We start from the raw sequence: 18,524 nt of genomic DNA, 5'->3' as shown, positions 1-18,524 counted from the left end.
AAAGGTGCACAATAGTTTCTCACATGATGAGGGAAGATGGGTTATACTGGATGCTGATTTAGAGGGACAGAGGACTACTTTAGCTAATATATATGCGCCCAACGGGTCATCCTCAGACTTTTTCCATGAGGTATGTGAGGTGATCAGGAAAATAGGGAATAGCAACGTAATCATAGGGGGGGACTTCAACTTGGTTGGAAACACCTTAATGGACAGATCGTATCAACCCAGGACCGCTGACAACACAGGGAGACTGGCGGTTGGTGTTCTGATAGAGGAATTGGGTCTAGTGGATATTTGGAGGGTTATGAACCCACAAGAAAGAGACTACACGTTTTACTCTCACCCGCATTCCTCATACTCTAGAATAGATTATTTCCTGATCTCTAGCGCACTGGTAGAACAGGTGGCAAGTACTGGGATAGGGAACATTGTAATATCTGACCATGCTCCGGTTGATTTAGTGATCACATCCATGGAAGAAGGGCAACGATCTCGGAGATGGCGATTCAATAACCTGATGTTAAATGATGAAGGATCGTGTGCGTACATTAGAACTATATTTAAGGAATTTTGGGAACTTAATGAAGGGTCAATAGATGATAGTGGCATAATGTGGGACACATGTAAAGCTTACATGAGAGGTCGACTCATACAATACGGTGCGATACTAAAAAGGGCAGAGAAACAAAAAATGACAGCGTTAGATGAGGAAATTAAAATACTCTCGAAACAGCACAGTCAGAGACCAGACCCAGAGACGTGGAGAAACCTAAGCAAATCCAAATACGAATTGAACAACATATATCAAAAGAAGGCTGAATATGCGTTATTTAGGACCAACCAAAGATACTATGAACAAGGGGAGAGAGCGGGTAGAATACTAGCGAATCGGGTTAAACAAATGCATAATCAAAATATTATATCCTCGATTCGTAATAAAGATGACAAGATCATTACAGACAAAAAGGAAATTAATAATGTTTTCAGGTGCTTCTACCAGGACTTGTATACCCCACAGAAGGCGGTGGATCAGCAAAAAATGGACGCGTTCTTCGACAGAATCAAATTACCGTCATTATCGAAACAACAGGTAAAATCAATGGAGGGGGGGGGTCTCGATAGAAGAAATACACGCGGCAATCAACAGCCTTAAATTTGGTAAAGCACCAGGAGACGACGGGTTTACTCCCGATTTCTACAAACAATTCAGTGATATAATCGCTCCGAGACTATTAAAAGTATATGAGGATTCATTGTTAAAGGGGGGCTTGCCCACTAGCTTGAGATCTGCCACTATTACATTACTACAGAAAAAGGGCAAAGACCCTCAATGCTGTGGAAGCTATAGACCTATATCCCTGAGCAATTTGGAAGAAAAAGTATTGGCAAAGATACTTGCGAATAGAATAGAAGATGTATTACCAACTCTGGTGCATTCAGATCAAGTGGGCTTTGTGAAGGGGAGAAACTCAGCTGATAATATCCGCAGACTCCTACACATAATGTGGAAGGTCAGGAATGATGTAGAACCTACAGTGGCCTTCTCATTGGATGCCGAAAAGGCCTTTGATAAGGTGGAATTTGCATTCTTATTTCACACACTAGAGCGCTTCAGGTTCGGACCATCGTTTACCGGGTGGGTAAAACTGTTATACACAAATCCGATGGCATCAGTATTGACCAACGGGATCGTATCCTCGCCCTTTAACCTAGGGCGGGGGACGAGACAAGGTTCTCCGCTTTCTCCCCAAATGTTTGCGCTCTTCCTCGAACCACTTGCTATCGCACTAAGGACTAATCAGGACATCAAAGGGATAATAGCGGGACAGGTAGAACATAAATTATTTTTGTATGCGGACGATATCTTATTGGTATCCAGCAATCCCCGAACAGCAGCTGGGGTCATTGGAACTATTATCGAGTCCTTCTCCGAAATATCTGGGTACACAATCAACTGGAGCAAGTCAGAAGCAATGCCTCTCTCTAAATGTTGTCCCCCTGATATCAGAAGGGGGTGGCAATACAGATGGATGCCGTCAGGGTTGATATACCTAGGAATAAAGCTGATCCCAGGTCTGAAAGAGTTGATGCAAACCAATATTGCCCCTATAATCGAACACATTAGTGCTCTGACCCAGAATTGGGCCAAAATGAATATGTCCCTCCTGGGAAAGATAAACCTAGTAAAAATGATATTGGCTCCCAAATTAAATTATATCCTATATATGTTGCCGCTGACTCTCCCGACCCAATTACTCAAACAGTATGACAAAGTCATTAATGTTTATCTGTGGGGGGGCAAAAGGCCGCTATTTGGACGGGCCAAAATGTATGCAGCAAAGGAAAATGGCGGCTTATCCCTGCCTAAACTAGACTGGTATCACTATGCATTCTCGCTCTCCCAGCTCTCCAAACTGAATCACTCGTCTGAGGAGGCACCTGCTTGGGTCAAGATGGAGGAGGAAATGATATATCCCTCATCTCTGGAATCCTTCCTGACACAATCAGACAGACCTATACCTTTTAAAAACCCTTTAATGGCATTTATCAGGGAAACTTGGAATCAATCGCACAAAATGACTGGTGATAGCCCATATTTAACTACGAGAGCCTCTATATGGTATAATAAGAAACGAAAGATTGGTAAGAAATCAGTCATATGGGACGATTGGATTAAAAGGGGGATACATATAGCCGGGGAGGATGGGGTCTTGCCTTTTGAGGATATTAAAGAGGATTTTGATATAGATAATAAAAACTTTTATAAATTCCTACAGATTAGACATTGTATATCGTCATCAATAGGAGGACCAAAGTGTGGCCCGATTACTGCAATTCAAGAAATATTCTATAAAGGATGGCGTAGGAAAGGCGGTGCGTCAAGATTTTATGATGTTATAAGAGAATACAATGCACCCAAATTGGCAGGTCTGAGATTGAGCTGGGAGAACGATGTACGTGAGGATATTACTGAGGAAATGTGGGAGAAACTGGTGTCCAAATGGAGTAAATTCTCTAGGGAGGCGCAATCACAACTTATTTTTTACAAAGTGTTGAACAGAAGCTATTGGACGCCTAGTAAACTGGCCAGACTGAAATTAAGGGACAGTGACATCTGCTGGAGATGTGAGAAGGAGACAGGCACTTTACTGCACATGTTGTACGAATGTGAGAAGGTCCGGAAAATGTGGGATCGAATTGTGATATTCCTAAGTAAGGTCTTGAATGTGAAGATAAATAACGCCCCAATGGCATGTGTTTTGGGTATAGTACCGAAAGGGATTAAACTGCCTAAATACCGGGGAATGTGGTATAGAATGGCCATGATATCAGGATGTAGAATTGCATTACGACATTGGAAATCACCTGTTGATGTTACTTTTAAAGAATGGATGGAACTAATGTTCCGGACAGCATCATATGAAAGGGTGACGTATAGAGTCGCAGGGAGAGAGGATATTTTCGCTGAGGTATGGGACAGTTTTCTACACCTGACTGAACGGTCTGGGGACAAATGATTAAGATGGGATTACAATATTATCAAGGATGAATATGAAAAAGGGGATTTGATCTGATGGTACTTGTGCTTTATAATGTATTGTGTATATATGTACATATATTTTATGTCCGGATGGTGTGTCTATGGAACGGTCACTGTCTCTATCACACTCACATGTGCGCAGGTATAGCCGCATACAAGTATCTAGGATACACATATTCATATGTGTACATAATAGGTTTACACACACTCATATACACAAGGATAAGGTATACACGTCAGGGGCACACATACATGCACATACTCATTTATAGGAAATAGGCATACACATACCTACATATACACATAGTTGAAATATAAGCTTTCACTGACACATAAGGGGGATACACATGTATATAGGAGACACACACATACGTAGCTGAGACGCACATATATATACACATCTGAGATATACACTCACATAGGGGGCAGAGGCACACATGGATACGAAACACACACAAGAGATAGGAGTACAGTCACATACCAGGAAGATGCACACACACACATATGAGGCATGTACACATGCTTACGTGATACACGTACCCACATACATGTGTCGGAGACATGCGTGCATGCATGTTATCATGCACAACTGCATATGTCTGGGGCGCTTTCTCTCACATGCAATATGGAGAAGGGTGGCATCCCGATAGAGGATGCAGCACATACCTGCTCGAAGGTAGTTCGGTCTACATGCAAGGTATATATATCAGGAATGTATACGCATAATGTATAGTATAGTATGTTTCTTTTTTCGTACGTCTTTTTTTATTTTCCATGTCAGTTATTAATGTATTTGTATGAGTCCTTTACATGTTTTGTATGTTCTTACAAAAAAGAAAAAGGCAAATCCTGGAAATTGAATATGATGATGTGGAAAGAGATGTTTGGAATGTTGGAGAGATTTGTGCAAAAAAAAAAATATATATAAAAAAGAAAAAAAATGTCATCTTTCAAAAGAGACCAGGCTCATGCATGTGCTATAAGTATAAAGTATGTTGTTTTGATTTGCAAAAAAAGTATGCAGTCCTCAAGTTCTAGTTAAAGAATTGCCACTTTTCTGCCCGCTTGATAAGCGGTTACGCTGTAGGGACCTGGAGTTGAGAATGAGTCCCCAATCTCTTTTACAAAGCCCCATTTCCAAAAGGATATATTGTTACTGCGGTGTCCTGATATTAAACTTGATGTGCTCCTGGATTTGATTGCTAATTGAATAACATTTGTGGTGGCTGATGTGTCAAAATAACCTCAGAATAGTTAATAACCAGTTCACTGCTTCAAGCTAAAAAATAAAATGTATACATAGGCTACTACAAAGCCGCTTTTTTGGCTGAACTCACTGGGATGCACATTCTTATTGGATTAATGTTACCGGGGGACCAAAGTGCATGTAGGTGAAATAAGCTAAAGAGAAGTGTGTTCCCATGCTGGCAGCTGAAATCACACTGAGAGGTCAAGAGACCCAGCTCTCTTGTGGTCTGAGAAGGGGGGGGGGGGTGTAGCCATTGGCTCTCCTAGTTGTGAGATCTAAGCTTGTCTTAGAACAAACAAAAGGGATTCTTCCACACTACTTATTGTGGGACATAAAGCACATCTATTTTTTTAGGCTTTCCAACCCATCTCTTTCTTGGCTAGAAGCCTATGCAATTCATCATGTAGTAGCTGATTTACGGGCCTTGGCTAAATCCTCTTTTTTGTATTGTATTATACATTCATATGAGCGCTGCTGATAAGTATTCATCTTAATGTGAGCTCACTGTCCGCCTTGGTGATGACAGGCCTGTGGGCGCACTGAACACCTCACCAATTGCGCACAATATGTATGCTCTGATGTTGGCCCAATCTGCATGCACACACACACGTTAATCTTGTGATATCCAGGCAATGTGCAGGATCTAATAAAATCGGCATTGTTTTTTCTCAAATAAAATCTTTCCTGGATTAGGATTTTGATTAATTTTAGTTATAAATAAAACATTACAAAAAGTAAACCTTTTCTTTGCTAAGAAGTGACACTTTTTCGATTGTGGTCACTGCATGTAAGGCCCATCGCTGAGTCCAGTCAAGTTGTTGCTCTGATGTGTAGAAGTGTGTAACAAATAGGATACCGGAGCAAATGAAGCAAGTGCCTGTTCACCTTGAGTTCACTCCACAAGGAAGCTGCGTCTCACTCTGTTCCCCTGAGTTCACTCCACAAGGAAGCTGCGTCTCGCTCTGTTCACCTTGAGTTCACTCCACAAGGATGCTGCGTCTCACTCTGTTCCCCTGAGTTCACTCCACAAGGAAGCTGCGTCTCGCTCTGTTCCCCTGAGTTCACTCCACAAGGAAGCTGCGTCTCACTCTGTTCCCCCGAGTTCACGCCACAAGGAAGCTGCGTCTCGCTCTGTCCGCCTCTGACTTTGCATGCATCTGCACCGCCTCTAAACTCTCATAGTTCCAAGGTGAGCTGCCGTCATCTGTTCGAACTTGATGAGCTTTTAAACGCTTTACACGTTGTTCACGGATTGCTTCAACATTGGGTTATTGACAGACAAGCCTCCGTGGAAGTTACAGACAAGAACGCACACAAAATACAATACAACACAGCATCCCACTACCGTCCTGGCCCCGATTCGTATTGCCCTGGTGTATAATTATGTGGGGGGTGGTTTGGGGGACTGGCTGTTCCAGGGGGGTTCACATGCCTTCAAGCAACACTGCACTTATTGTACTTATTTTATGCCTATTCTTATGTCTGCACGTTCTACGTTGCACTACTTTTATTGTCTTTTATACCTATTCTTATGTCTGCATTTTATACATTGTTTTTATTCTGTGTAGACTATGCTGATTTTATGCCTATTCTTATGTCTGCACGTTCTACGTTGCGTTACTTTTATTGTCTTTTATACCTATTCTTATGTCTGCATTTTATACATTGTTTTTATTCTGTAGACTATGCTGATTTTATGCCTATGTTCATTTTGTGCTATTTGCTGTGGGGCACTCTGGACTGCGGTCCATGTGTGAAAGGTGCTATATAGATAGAGTTGTTATTCTATTAGTATGTTTATATTGAGAATAAATAAAGGTTTGAATTGAATGTTTCTGTTCATTTGATCATCATATTAATGTGTTCCTAAAAGCTGGAAATGCCCCCCCGGTATCACCCCCACTGAGAAACCCTACGCTAGAGGAAAGGTCAGCAGAACCAACAGGTTTCTCCTCTAGGGGTCATGATGAATATTCACAGCATATGTTGTGACCGTCCTACTAACGGCTCAGGAGCTCATTTGAATAAAGTCACTTTATTGTATTATGCGTGGGCGGCACGGTGGCGCAGTGGTTACAGGGTTCTTACACCTTTTCCAAAGCAAAATTCAAGCACTTTAAGCATTTTCAAGGTGCCTTTTCAAGCTTTTCCAGCATCTTATGCGGCTGTGGTAAATTAAATATTTACTCAAAATTATCATTTCACTTCTTCCATCACATTAAATCAGATGTTATTGTGCTATAAACAACCAAAATGATGTAGACTTGGCATCATATATAACCTGGCTGAGCCGATATGAAACAATCACTCAAATAATCACCAGATAAAACTTCAATTTCAATAAAATATTTACTGAAAATGTGCAAAATAAGATAACAGTCTTTGAGGTAGGCAGTCAATCAGCTCCTTGAGCCTTAAAATGTATACAAAATCAAATCAACCTAGGATCTTTATACAACCCCCAGTGGTGTGTTCAGTTGGTACGTCCCAGCAGGTACCAGGATGTAAGCTATATGATGCCCATGCCCACGGTATTGGTTGCAATACAGACACAGTTGACACAAGCTCTAGTCCCCTCTCTTGTTATTTCACACAAACAGCTACCCCGAGTAGCTGGCTTTTTATGTTGCGGACATATCCTACAGAACATTCCTTAAAATAGAAAGATTTGCTTGTTAGCCATGTTGATCACAGCTAAACCACAGCTCCGATGCATAATGGAGTTAGCTAAACAAAACTAGTTGTGCACACTGGACGCTCTGACCGAAGAGTCAGTTTATCAGAGCGGAGCAGATTTTCAGAGTTAATTTATTAACTCACCTTAACACTTTCAGTGCCAGCAGGGGGCGCACGATTTAGTGCTTGAATGCCCACCATCCACTTCAATGTTAGCGTAAATTAAGCCTAATCTATGTTTTAAATTATGGCTATGTGTCTAATCTGCCCGTCGCTTATCAATGACTCGTTTTCCAGTCAACATTGTCGAAGCGGATTGTTTTTTTATCGGTTCATTTTCGTTTTATAGCATTTATAGCCTTCGTTTTCAAGGAAAATAAAAAGATTCCATAATAAACGCCCTGTACTGGAATATTCTAGAATACACAAAAACGTTGTAATTTTTCGGCATATTTATGAATCGTTTTCAAATAAACGCTAGATTACCGATAGTATATGTGTACGTATGCACGCTATATAGGCGATCTGAAAAATCGATTCTCTGATTTCCGCAAAGCCATCGCCACACACATACATAGGGCAAACGCTGAGAGCTCAGCGAATACAACTCTGATTATCCCAAGACTTGTAAAATAGATTCCTTACCTCAGATCAGATGTTCTCCAAAAAGATCATTCCAATTCCTGATCGCCATTCCAAAAATCGATCGCTTTTATTGATCCAACGCTACATACTGTAAACACATATTCCACGCTGTTCTGATAGTCCACAATGAATCCGATCGGCTCGGGTTACATGCCTGAGAAGTAAAATGTGGATTCCGGATTGTTCTTTTCTCATCCATTTTCATTGAGTCCATTCCAAAAGGGTGCATTACCATCTGGGAGACGATAGGGGGCGGTGTTTTCACATCTGAGCTACTGATGGGGCTGGTTTACCAACGGGTGACTCGGTTGATGAAATATGAATTCAGATCGCTAATAAAAAAAATAACACGCTAATTGTCGTGGTGGGCATTCAGGGGGCGGGCTGATAACATGTGTTATGTCTTGGTGGGCACTGAACAGTGTCGCTTGTTGTTGTCAACATGAACAATAAACATAGCCATCTGTGGCAACGCTAGCTCACTAGCTTGCTAACGTTTAAACAAATAAATAAGAAGCTTGCTAACGTTAGCTCGCTAACGTTACTGGGATTAAAGCAAGCTACTCGAGGATGTGCTCGTTTCAACCATGCATTATATTTTGTATATTCAAGTCAGAGGTAATTAAAACGGCAGCCTCCCGGCATGTTGGCTGCCCCACACGCTGTTCCATCAGATGGCACACATAAAAAAAACACTACGGGTCAATCCAAGCCAAATCACGCGAGTGGCGAGGCTCGAGAGAGGACTTTTGCGTGAAAGGCGAAAGCAATTAGGCTATCTCCGAATTTTATATCTTTATCTAAAAACCAAACTATTCAGTCAGATAGCGATTTATTATTAAAGTATACAGTGCAATTACAATTTCAATAACTTTCCAGCACTTTATACACAATTCAAGCACTATTCAAACTTTGAAAACACCACATTGAAATACAAGCATTTTCAAGGATTTCCAGCACCCGTACGAACCCTGTGGTTAGCACTGCTGCCTCCCAGCAAGAAGGTCCTGTGTTCAAACCCCAGTGGGAAAGCTTTCTGTGTGGAGTTAGCATATTCTCCCCATGTTTACATGAGTTTCCTCCAACACCATAAAAGACATGCCATATGTCATTGGCATTAAAACCGGAGTTGGTCTAATAGCTGGACTATGGCTGCCCACTGATCCTAAATAGTTAGGATGGATTAAATACAGAAGATAGTGTACTTGGGAAATAAACGAATCACATCGTTTTTTCCTCCATTCATGAAAAACAGACTTTGTAGATAAAGTATTTTCAGTAGTCTTTCTAGTCACTGGTTGCTGACATGTTGACAAACATTGTAGCAGCCAATATGACCTGCATGAGAATCAACACCCTCCAGCCTCCACCATGCAACATAGTTCTATCTCACAGGCACGACTCAGACCAGCAGATGACAAAATCACAGTGTGTGTGTGTGTGTGTGTGTGTGTGTGTGTGTGTGTGTGTGTGTGTGTGTGTGTGTGTGATAGGGCTGGGCGATATAACGATAACGATAAATATCGCGATATATTTTAATAATCGATATCGAATATCGAAATAAAAAAAAAATCGAAAAATCGTTTTTTTTTTTTTTTTACCTGCAACAGGGCAGTTTTAAAACCAGAGACAGTGGACAGACTTGTCTTTCTTGCCTGCAACTTAAAGTAATGGCTTTGCTTGTCCAAATGACAATACTGACCAAATTCAGATTTCTTTTTCTCTTGTCCATTTATTTTGTTTGCTTTCTAATTTAAAATACAGTTTGAAACCGTCTGTACACAGTAGGCTATGTGTGCTAGCAGAGCTAGACTCCAGTCACGAGTCACGGTGCACATGTGCGGTGGTTTGTCCACCAAAAAAGCGCCAAAAGATCGAAAATAAACTAGCAGAGCCAGAACTGTTCAACTCCTCTGGAGCCACAGCCAGCAGAGAAGCCGGTTTACTTTAGCTTTTAAACCAGCTGCAGCCTGAGAACTGGAGTGTGAGGGGATGTAACACTAAAGATGGCGGCAATGACAAAGAATTGCTGCAAAATAAACATACTATGTTGTTAAAAAAAAAAAAAAAAAAATGTTTTTTTATACTTATAACAATTCGATAATTATCGATATCGAGAAATAAAATAAAATTATCACATCGTTATCGCGATATGATTTTTTTCCATATTGCCCAGCCCTAATGTGTGAGACATTTTCTTTTTAGTGTCTGCATGCAGCAACACATCTGCTGTTTACCCTCAGCCTGCTACTGTAGAGCGCATTGCACTGGAAGACACACACACACACACACACACACACACTCTGCAACAGATGCTGCGATCACATGGCTCCATAGATCCATAACAGAACGACACACAGACAGACAGTGAACAGAATTAATTAATATGCTTCAGTCCAGCTATAAGTAGAGGAATCTATGGCTGAATTACGTTTATGACTTTCCTGTTTTAAGGAACAGAAAACGAGGGGTTTGTTACACTGTGTAACAGCTGCTGTGATGCAGCTGCAGGTGTGAGCCACACGAGCGCCGTAGATCAAAGCTGTGATGTTATTTACTATAAGACACGACCAGAGTGTTCTACTGCTTTTATATAACCGTGTTTATACATAGTGTGATTTCATGTTGTGAATAAAACACTGAGGCATCAAGTTTTCATGAAGAGTTAAGGAGAGGAGTGGAGTAGGAGAGTAGAGTAGAGTAGAGTAGAGTAGAGTAGAGTAGAGTAGAGTAGAGTAGAGTAGAGTAGAGTAGAGTAGAGTAGAGTAGAGTAGAGTAGAGGAGGAGAGGAGGAGAGGAGGAGAGGAGAGTAGAGGAGAGGAGAGGAGAGGAGAGGAGTAGGAGAAAGAGAGGAATAGAAGGAGATGAGAGGAGGAGAGAAATAGGAGATAAGAGGATATGAGTGGGAGAGGAGAGGAGAGGAGAGGAATAGGGGAGGAGTAGGAGAGGAGAGGACATGAGAGGAATAGGAGAGGAGATGAGTAGGAGGAGAGGAGTAGGAGAGAAGAGAAGATGAGTAGGAGAGGAGTAGGAGAGAAGAGAAGATGAGTAGGAGAGATGAGAGGAGAAAGAAGGAGATGTGTGTGTATGTATATGTGTGTGAGTTAGTGTGTGAGTAAGTGAGTGTGCGCACAACTCTTCCTCCCTCCCTGTTGCAGAGGGAGTGAAAAACACAATTTGAGACAGAGGAGGGGGGAGTAGTGAGGAGTGAGGCGGAGTGGAGGGGAGGTATGAAGAAGGAGAGAGTAAACGTGAGGAGGGGAGGTATGAAGGAGGAGGGGAGGTATGAAGGAGAGAGTAGATGTGAGGAGGGGAGGTATGAAGGAGGGGAGGTATGAAGGAGGAGGGGAGGTATGAAGGAGAGAGTAGACGTGAGGAGGGGAGGTATGAAGGAGAGAGTAGATGTGAGGAGGGGAGGTATGAAGGAGAGAGTAGATGTGAGGAGGAGGGGAGGTATGAAGGAGAGAGTAGATGTGAGGAGGGGAGGTATGAAGGAGAGAGTAGATGTGAGGAGGAGGGGAGGTATGAAGGAGAGAGTAGACGTGAGGAGGAGGGGAGGTATGAAGGAGAGAGTAGACGTGAGATGGGGAGGTATGAAGAAGGAGAGAGTAGATGTGAGGAGGAGGGGAGGTATGAAGGAGAGAGTAGATGTGAGGAGGGGGGGAGGTATGAAGGAGAGAGTAGATGTGAGGAGGAGGGGAGGTATGAAGGAGAGAGTAGATGTGAGGAGGAGGGGAGGTATGAAGGAGAGAGTAGATGTGAGGAGGAGGGGAGGTATGAAGGAGAGAGTAGATGTGAGGAGGGGGGGAGGTATGAAGGAGAGAGTAGATGTGAGGAGGAGGGGAGGTATGAAGGAGAGAGTAGATGTGAGGAGGAGGGGAGGTATGAAGGAGAGAGTAGATGTGAGGAGGAGGGGAGGTATGAAGGAGAGAGTAGATGTGAGGAGGAGGGGAGGTATGAAGGAGAGAGTAGATGTGAGGAGGAGGGGAGGTATGAAGGAGAGAGTAGATGTGAGGAGGAGGAGGGGAGGTATGAAGGAGAGAGTAGACATGGAATTCAAAGTGTTCTCATGGCGTGTTTTGCCATACAATATGGCGCAAATACCACAGCTCATTGGCCACGGTTTGTCATTTAATGATGATCACCTGCTATTTGATTACATTCACCTGTTGTTTATGACCAAGATGTCTGCGATGGAATACTAGGAATAAGCGCAATTTACTAGTTGAGCCTCTACACAGTCCACCATGTTAATTATGTCTGGTTGAGTCTACATGGTTCTTGTGGTTGAGTCTACACAGTCCTCATTCCAAATGATCACAAAATGTACACATTGCATATTTTCGTGTGCACAACACGAAAGAAAAATGCAACTAGTGATTCGTGATGCTAGTAGAAGTAATGTCTTGTCCTGATGAAGCGGAAAACGTTGCTCTCAATAAAGGTGTTTTAGTTGCCAAGTGAAGAAGATGGTGGGAGGGAGTTCTTCGTCCTTTCCTGTCGGACCCTGGTCTTCTCCTACACACCTTTCCTGTCGGACCCTGGTCTTCTCCTACACACCTTTCCTGTCGGACCCTGGTCTTCTCCTACACACCTTTCCTGTCGGACCCTGGTCTTCTCCTACACACCTTTCCTGTCGGACCCTGGTCTTCTCCTACACACCTTTCCTGTCGGACCCTGGTCTTCTCCTACACACCTTTCCTGTCGGACCCTGGTCTTCTCCTACACACCTGTCCAGGTGTGCAAATGTTCTACTGTTTGAAGAATTAAAGGTGCTATAGATAACATTGAGCCACTAGATGTCCCACTAGAGCACCAGCATGTCAGTCAGCGTGTCTCAATTAGCAGCACATTTTGTCCAATCAGGTGCATTCCACGTGGGGAAATGAGAAGTATGACGGGGGTACATGCACGCAACATGTAAATAACAACAATAATTTTGGACCCGCCAATTTTTTTTAATGGTAAATAAATACATTTTAATAATTAATTTGGGGGGAAAGCTATATTTTTATTCTGCACCTTTCTAAAAACTCTATTCATTATTATGCCCACCACAGTTAGGACAGCCGAAACCCGTCCAATCTTTCGCCGTCGACTAAAGACGCACTTCTTCAACCATTATCTGAAATTTAAAAAAATCTAAAGAATCTAACCCTAACTAACCTTACTGGCATCATGCACTTGTCCTAATAAACTAACCTACACTGTAGCACTCAACACTTTGATGAACATTGTTACTCAGCTGAAAGAATTGTGCCCTTCCTGATGACTTGTCGTACAGAACTCGCTTTGGATAAAAGCGTCAGCTAAATGACTAAATGTAAATTATTCATTATTTGTCTACATAAACGTTTTATCTATAGCACCTTTAAAGTCTTTAAAATTAACTCTAGAAATTATGAACTTTCTTTGACAGCCTTGACAACAATGCAGACATTCAGCAGGATTGTGGTCCTTTAGAATGCTGGTCCTGTGTCAGAAACAAAGAAATGTTGGTTAGGACCAAGGTTCTTATATAACGAAGGTTTGGTCACTGATGCGGAAGCAAACAAACAACTACTGGAGCACTGCCTGGGACCAGCGTTCTAAACATTTCATTCACTTGGATAGAATCCTGGTCCCAGCGTTGTCCTGTGGGCGCTGGATTTCCGCATTGTTAAGGAAACATCAATGCGTAGACCTTTTCTCTTCATTTTCTTCTAAGGATCTTGGTTAAGACCAGGAACCCAATCTCTGCTTCCTGGCTGGAATTTGTTGCCTGGCAAAACTGGCTGAACAATCTATCAGGAAGCTCTGGGAACGTCTCCAGTGGCTTCAATGGCAGAACTCGTGTCTAAACAGATGGTCCTGCCACAGGACCATGAGCACAACTCAATCCTCCCCATTTTCATCCAATAAAACCATGTATTTCTCACCCCAGTTCTGTCTCCAGTAGAACTCCAGCGTCTTCTGTTTTGCAAAGTGTTTCTTTATGGAATAGTGGACTCTCTGGATTAGCATATTGTCCAGCCCCGCCCTCTGCAGCAGGTAGGTCTGTGTGGGGGAGTGGCCAAACGGATCCACAGCCCAACCTGTAGCTGGCTTCACTCCTATAGGACGACAGAGATACCGTACAAACCATGTCATTAACCCTTGCACTACCACACTACCAAATGGTTAACCCTTTCACGGCGACAATACAGAATGTTAAAGGGGAACTATCTTATAAATGGCCTTTTTGAGTGTTTAGCATTGTTTCCTAGCTATGTGAACTTATATTAATATGATCTATGTCTCAAAATTCTCATATTGGCGCATTCTTCCAATTCTCCTCTCACAATATTCACCCTCACTGAACTGAGTCGTTTGAAAATGTGCCTATATGTGATGTCATATAGTCACTGCTGCATGTTAATGTTCAGGCGGACGACGCCGCTGCACAGTGGTTGGAGCCCAGGCTCAAAACAGCTCGAGATCTTGAAGTAGAAAAATGCTGTTTTTGAGGACTTGATTAGAAATACAAAACAATGAATAAAAAAAATATATATATTACAGAGGTGTTCCATAGACTCACAGGAATTGTGTAAAAGTGCCCAAATAGTGAAAGAAATAGTAAAATAGTTCCCCTTTAACCCTTTCACTGCCACACGACAAAGGGTCAACCCTTTCACAACCACACTACAGAAGGTTAACCCGTTCACTACCACACTACAGACGTCTGTAGTGTGGTAGTGAAAGGTTAACCTTCTGTAGTGTGGTAGTGAAAGGGTTAACATGATCAATATGATTAACACAAGGTATTCATGTATAGGCCTACGACATAGCAGGTAGGTCATGGAGGAATGGCAACATGCAGTCACAGCCCAGCCTGTAGCTGACTTCACACGTGAACTGGCCTGTACATTAGCGTAATGGATGCTGTTGATCACTATAGATATATAAACCTATAGATTTCTAGAATTCCAGAATAGGGGAAAAGTGACTAATGATAGGGTTAAACTCACCGAGGTTCCTCTCCAGCCACTGGTGTCCTTCTATGAGCTGATCTATGAGGGCGTAGTAGTGGGAGTTAGCTTCATCTGGCATCACCCAGCCTCCTGTAGCTATCTCCAACTGACCATGCTGTATCAGACTGAGAGAGAGAGAGAGAGAGAGAGAGAGAGAGAGAGAGAGAGAGAGAGAGAGAGAGAGAGAGAGAGAGAGAGAGAGAGAGAGAGACAGAGAGACAGAGAGACAGACACGGAGAGAAAGAGAGTGAGAGACAGACAGAGAGAGACATGGAGAGAGAGTGTGAGAGAGAGACAGAGAGAGGGAGAGACGAACACACACAGCACATTGCTTAGAAATTGATTTTAGAATCCCACCCTCAACTGACTTCTACTAGGTGGACACTGGACAACTGCTTAGTCTACATTTTCTACTTCCTATATTTCAAGAGCCACAAGGCTGGAGCTTTTCAGATGGACTGAACCAGAAGAATTCACATGTTTAATAAAAGGAAGAGTGTGAGTGTGAGACTAGTTTCTTCTGTAGATGCCATGAGAAGAAGTGCAGGGGGCAGGAAAGCCAAACATCACTGCTCAGCACCTCCTTTAGAAAACAGGACGTGGACGTAACTCCTCTGCGTGACCCCCAATGTAACCCGTGTTTCCTGTCACAACGATGGCTCGACAGCAAGGTTGCACCGACACTGATACTGGTGAATATCTACAATATCTGACTAAAATAGAACATCGGTAACAGAGGTAGTCACTTGTAACACACATTTTTTACACATTGAAGGACGGCAGATCTCTCAGATTAAGGAAAATGGATTCTATCTCAACCGTTTTTGTCCTATTGTTAAAGGAACACACCAACATTATGCAAAATGCGCTTACCATCTTCTCCAGAGTGAGACAAGAAGATCGATACCAATGTCCTCTCTGTGTAGAAAGTAGAAAGCTGCAGTGCAAGCTAGCCTAGTTTAGGACAAATTAATGGAAGTGGATACGGACCTGCTAGCCTAGCTGTTGGCCAAAAACACTTCTCCCAGTGTTTTGAGCTAGGCTAGTGGTCCGTATCCGCGTCCATTAATTAAGCATTACATCACGCGCAGGAGTGGTTTGTGACCAATAAACCATGCCTAGGGGTGGTCGTTAGACCCCCCTAGGCATAGTTTATTGGTCACAAATCACGACTACAAGTGGTGTAAAGCTTTTATACAACTGCCAGATTCATCCAACCTTATTTCTATACAATAAACACACATTAATCGAAGATTTATTGAAAAAACCATCCGCCAGAAAAAGTAGTTCCCACAACTACAAAAAAGACAAGTTGCCTCCATGTGGAAGCAGCTTGAAGTGCATCCAACCAAACTAACACATCCAACTGTGTATTATTGGAATGATTGAGAGAAGTTGCCTCATGTGGAAGCAGCTTGAAGTGCATCCAACCAACTAACACATCCAACTGTGTATTATTGGAATGATTGATTGAAAATTTTATTACCAGATGCAGAATGGGTACAATACAGTACGGCTCAATACACACAATTGTTAAGGGAATGCAGACCTACTTTCCATAGAACTTCATTCTTAGATGTTAGTAGGTCAAACAAATTAAAACGTTTTCTTTGCCCTATAGGAAAAAAACGTTTTCTTCGCCCTATTTTTTTATTTATTTCTTTTAGCCTAAACTTAACCAGTTGGAAACCAGGGGTACAGTAATAAAATTAGCAATCAACCAATCAATCAATTCAATAGACCATGCTCACTTAAAACAGCGCTGCTTCTCTCTCAGTCTGACTCCCCCGCTGTTGCAGACAGGAGTGTGTGTGTGTGTGTGTGCGTGTGTGTGTGTGTGTGTGTGTGTGTCACAGTGTGTGTGTGTGTGTGTGCGTGCGTGTGTGTGTGTGTATGTGTGTGTGTGTGTGTGTGTGTGTATGTGTGTGTGTGTTTGTGGGTACGCCAGCGTCGGACAGTGTGAGAGAGAACGCTGCAGTCAGTAGAAAGTAGGAAGGAAGAAATTTAAATCAATCAATTAATCAATCAATCAATCCGCGATTTTTCTTTTGTTCTAGATTGACTCAAGACCCATCAATTACATCATCCAACATTGTTTAAAGGACTAACACATTCCCCTTGACAGAATCGCTTCATATTTAGTCGTTATGGTGCTTTCAACATAACCATTTGTTGTCCGCGATCTTGTTTTCTCCCGGAGTGAGCCGGGGAGTGATATGTGATTCGGTTGTGGGCGGGTCCTGAGCCCAGGACCGTGGATTGTTGCCAATAAAGACGTGTAAATGGCCAATCAGAATCGAGAAATTTGCATGCCGTTGTATAATTTGTGCTAAGCTAGACTACCTTGCAGTCGAATAGCTTTCTACTGAACGCATACAGGAGAGCCAAATCGGTATTGGCTGATGGTTAAAGTGTTGCACTCTGAATTGACCTATCTCAAACCCGCCATCTTTTCTTGATCCTCAGGGAAGCAACAGTTGTGATTGGAGGACCAAGAAGAGAGGGCAGAGTCGATTGGTATCAGCAGTGAACACGGTGACAGTTACACAAGTTACAGCTCACAGAAATGTGAGAAATGTATTGCTGACGTTGGATGAAAACCTTATTATCTCCCAAAAGTTAACTTTTCTGGAGTGAAGAAAATGGCCTTAATTTCAGACTAACCGCCTTGAATAAAAAACAGGAGGTACTCAGTATAAACAAAGCACTGCAGTACAGAGGGGTTTTTCCCTGCATTGGCAGCAACAAATATTTTTCTATTATGAATCTCGAACACTTAGTGTGTCATATTGGCTAGAAAACCCTTACAAAAGGCAGCCACACATTCGCTAAGCTTGGAATTATGGGCTTCCATATACACTTGTCACATTGAACATGAAATTGCACCTTCCTCACAGCAAAACTATTACCTTTTTCATTTGTACTTTTCAACCACCAATAAAAGATTTCAGAGCTTCTCTGAATAACCTTTATTTGGGTTTATTTTGTTACCAAAACCCAAAATGGAAGGTTATAATTTCAAGGTTACAACACAATTGGTTGCAACAATGAAGGATGAAGGATTCTAGCCGGCAACCGGCGGCTAATGAAATAAATAGCTAATAAAAACATATCTGTTGGATTTTTGTAAATAGTTTTATATATATATAAATTATATATTTATATTGAACATTCAATCAATAAATATTCATTTGAGATTATTATTATTATTTTTAATAAATATCAGCGTTAGGGAATAAATAAATAAAGTCTTAATCGATGAACAACAGAATCCCTAAACAATTGATGTGTGAATTTGGACACATTCTCATTAGTTCAAATCTGACTAACTCTGAGTGTGTGTGTGTGTGTGTGTGTGTGTGTGTGTGTGTGTGTGTGTGTGTGTGTGTGTGTGTGTGTGTGTGTGTGTGTGTGTGTGTGT

The 18,524-nt window shown here is 42.1% G+C and overlaps 1 protein-coding gene across 1 annotated transcript in view; it reads right to left on the bottom strand.

Moving 5' to 3' along the window:
- Positions 1-18,524, bottom strand: part of man2a1 (mannosidase, alpha, class 2A, member 1) — a 134,968-nt gene that overhangs the window by 73,543 nt on the left and 42,901 nt on the right. Inside the window, exons 6-7 of the mRNA XM_084325487.1 lie at positions 15,101-15,228; positions 14,033-14,206 (exon numbers count right to left, since the gene is read on the bottom strand). Of these exons, the coding sequence (XP_084181613.1) occupies positions 14,033-14,206; positions 15,101-15,228 (302 nt within the window). The remainder of the gene's footprint in view (positions 1-14,032; positions 14,207-15,100; positions 15,229-18,524) is intronic.

This window comes from Notolepis coatsorum (assembly GCF_963971535.1).
Source record: "Notolepis coatsorum genome assembly, chromosome: 11".
In the NCBI taxonomy this organism is placed as follows: Eukaryota; Metazoa; Chordata; class Actinopteri; order Aulopiformes; family Paralepididae; genus Notolepis; species Notolepis coatsorum.
Note: the sequence above shows the minus strand (reverse complement) of the source record. Positions and strands in the feature narration are given on the sequence as shown.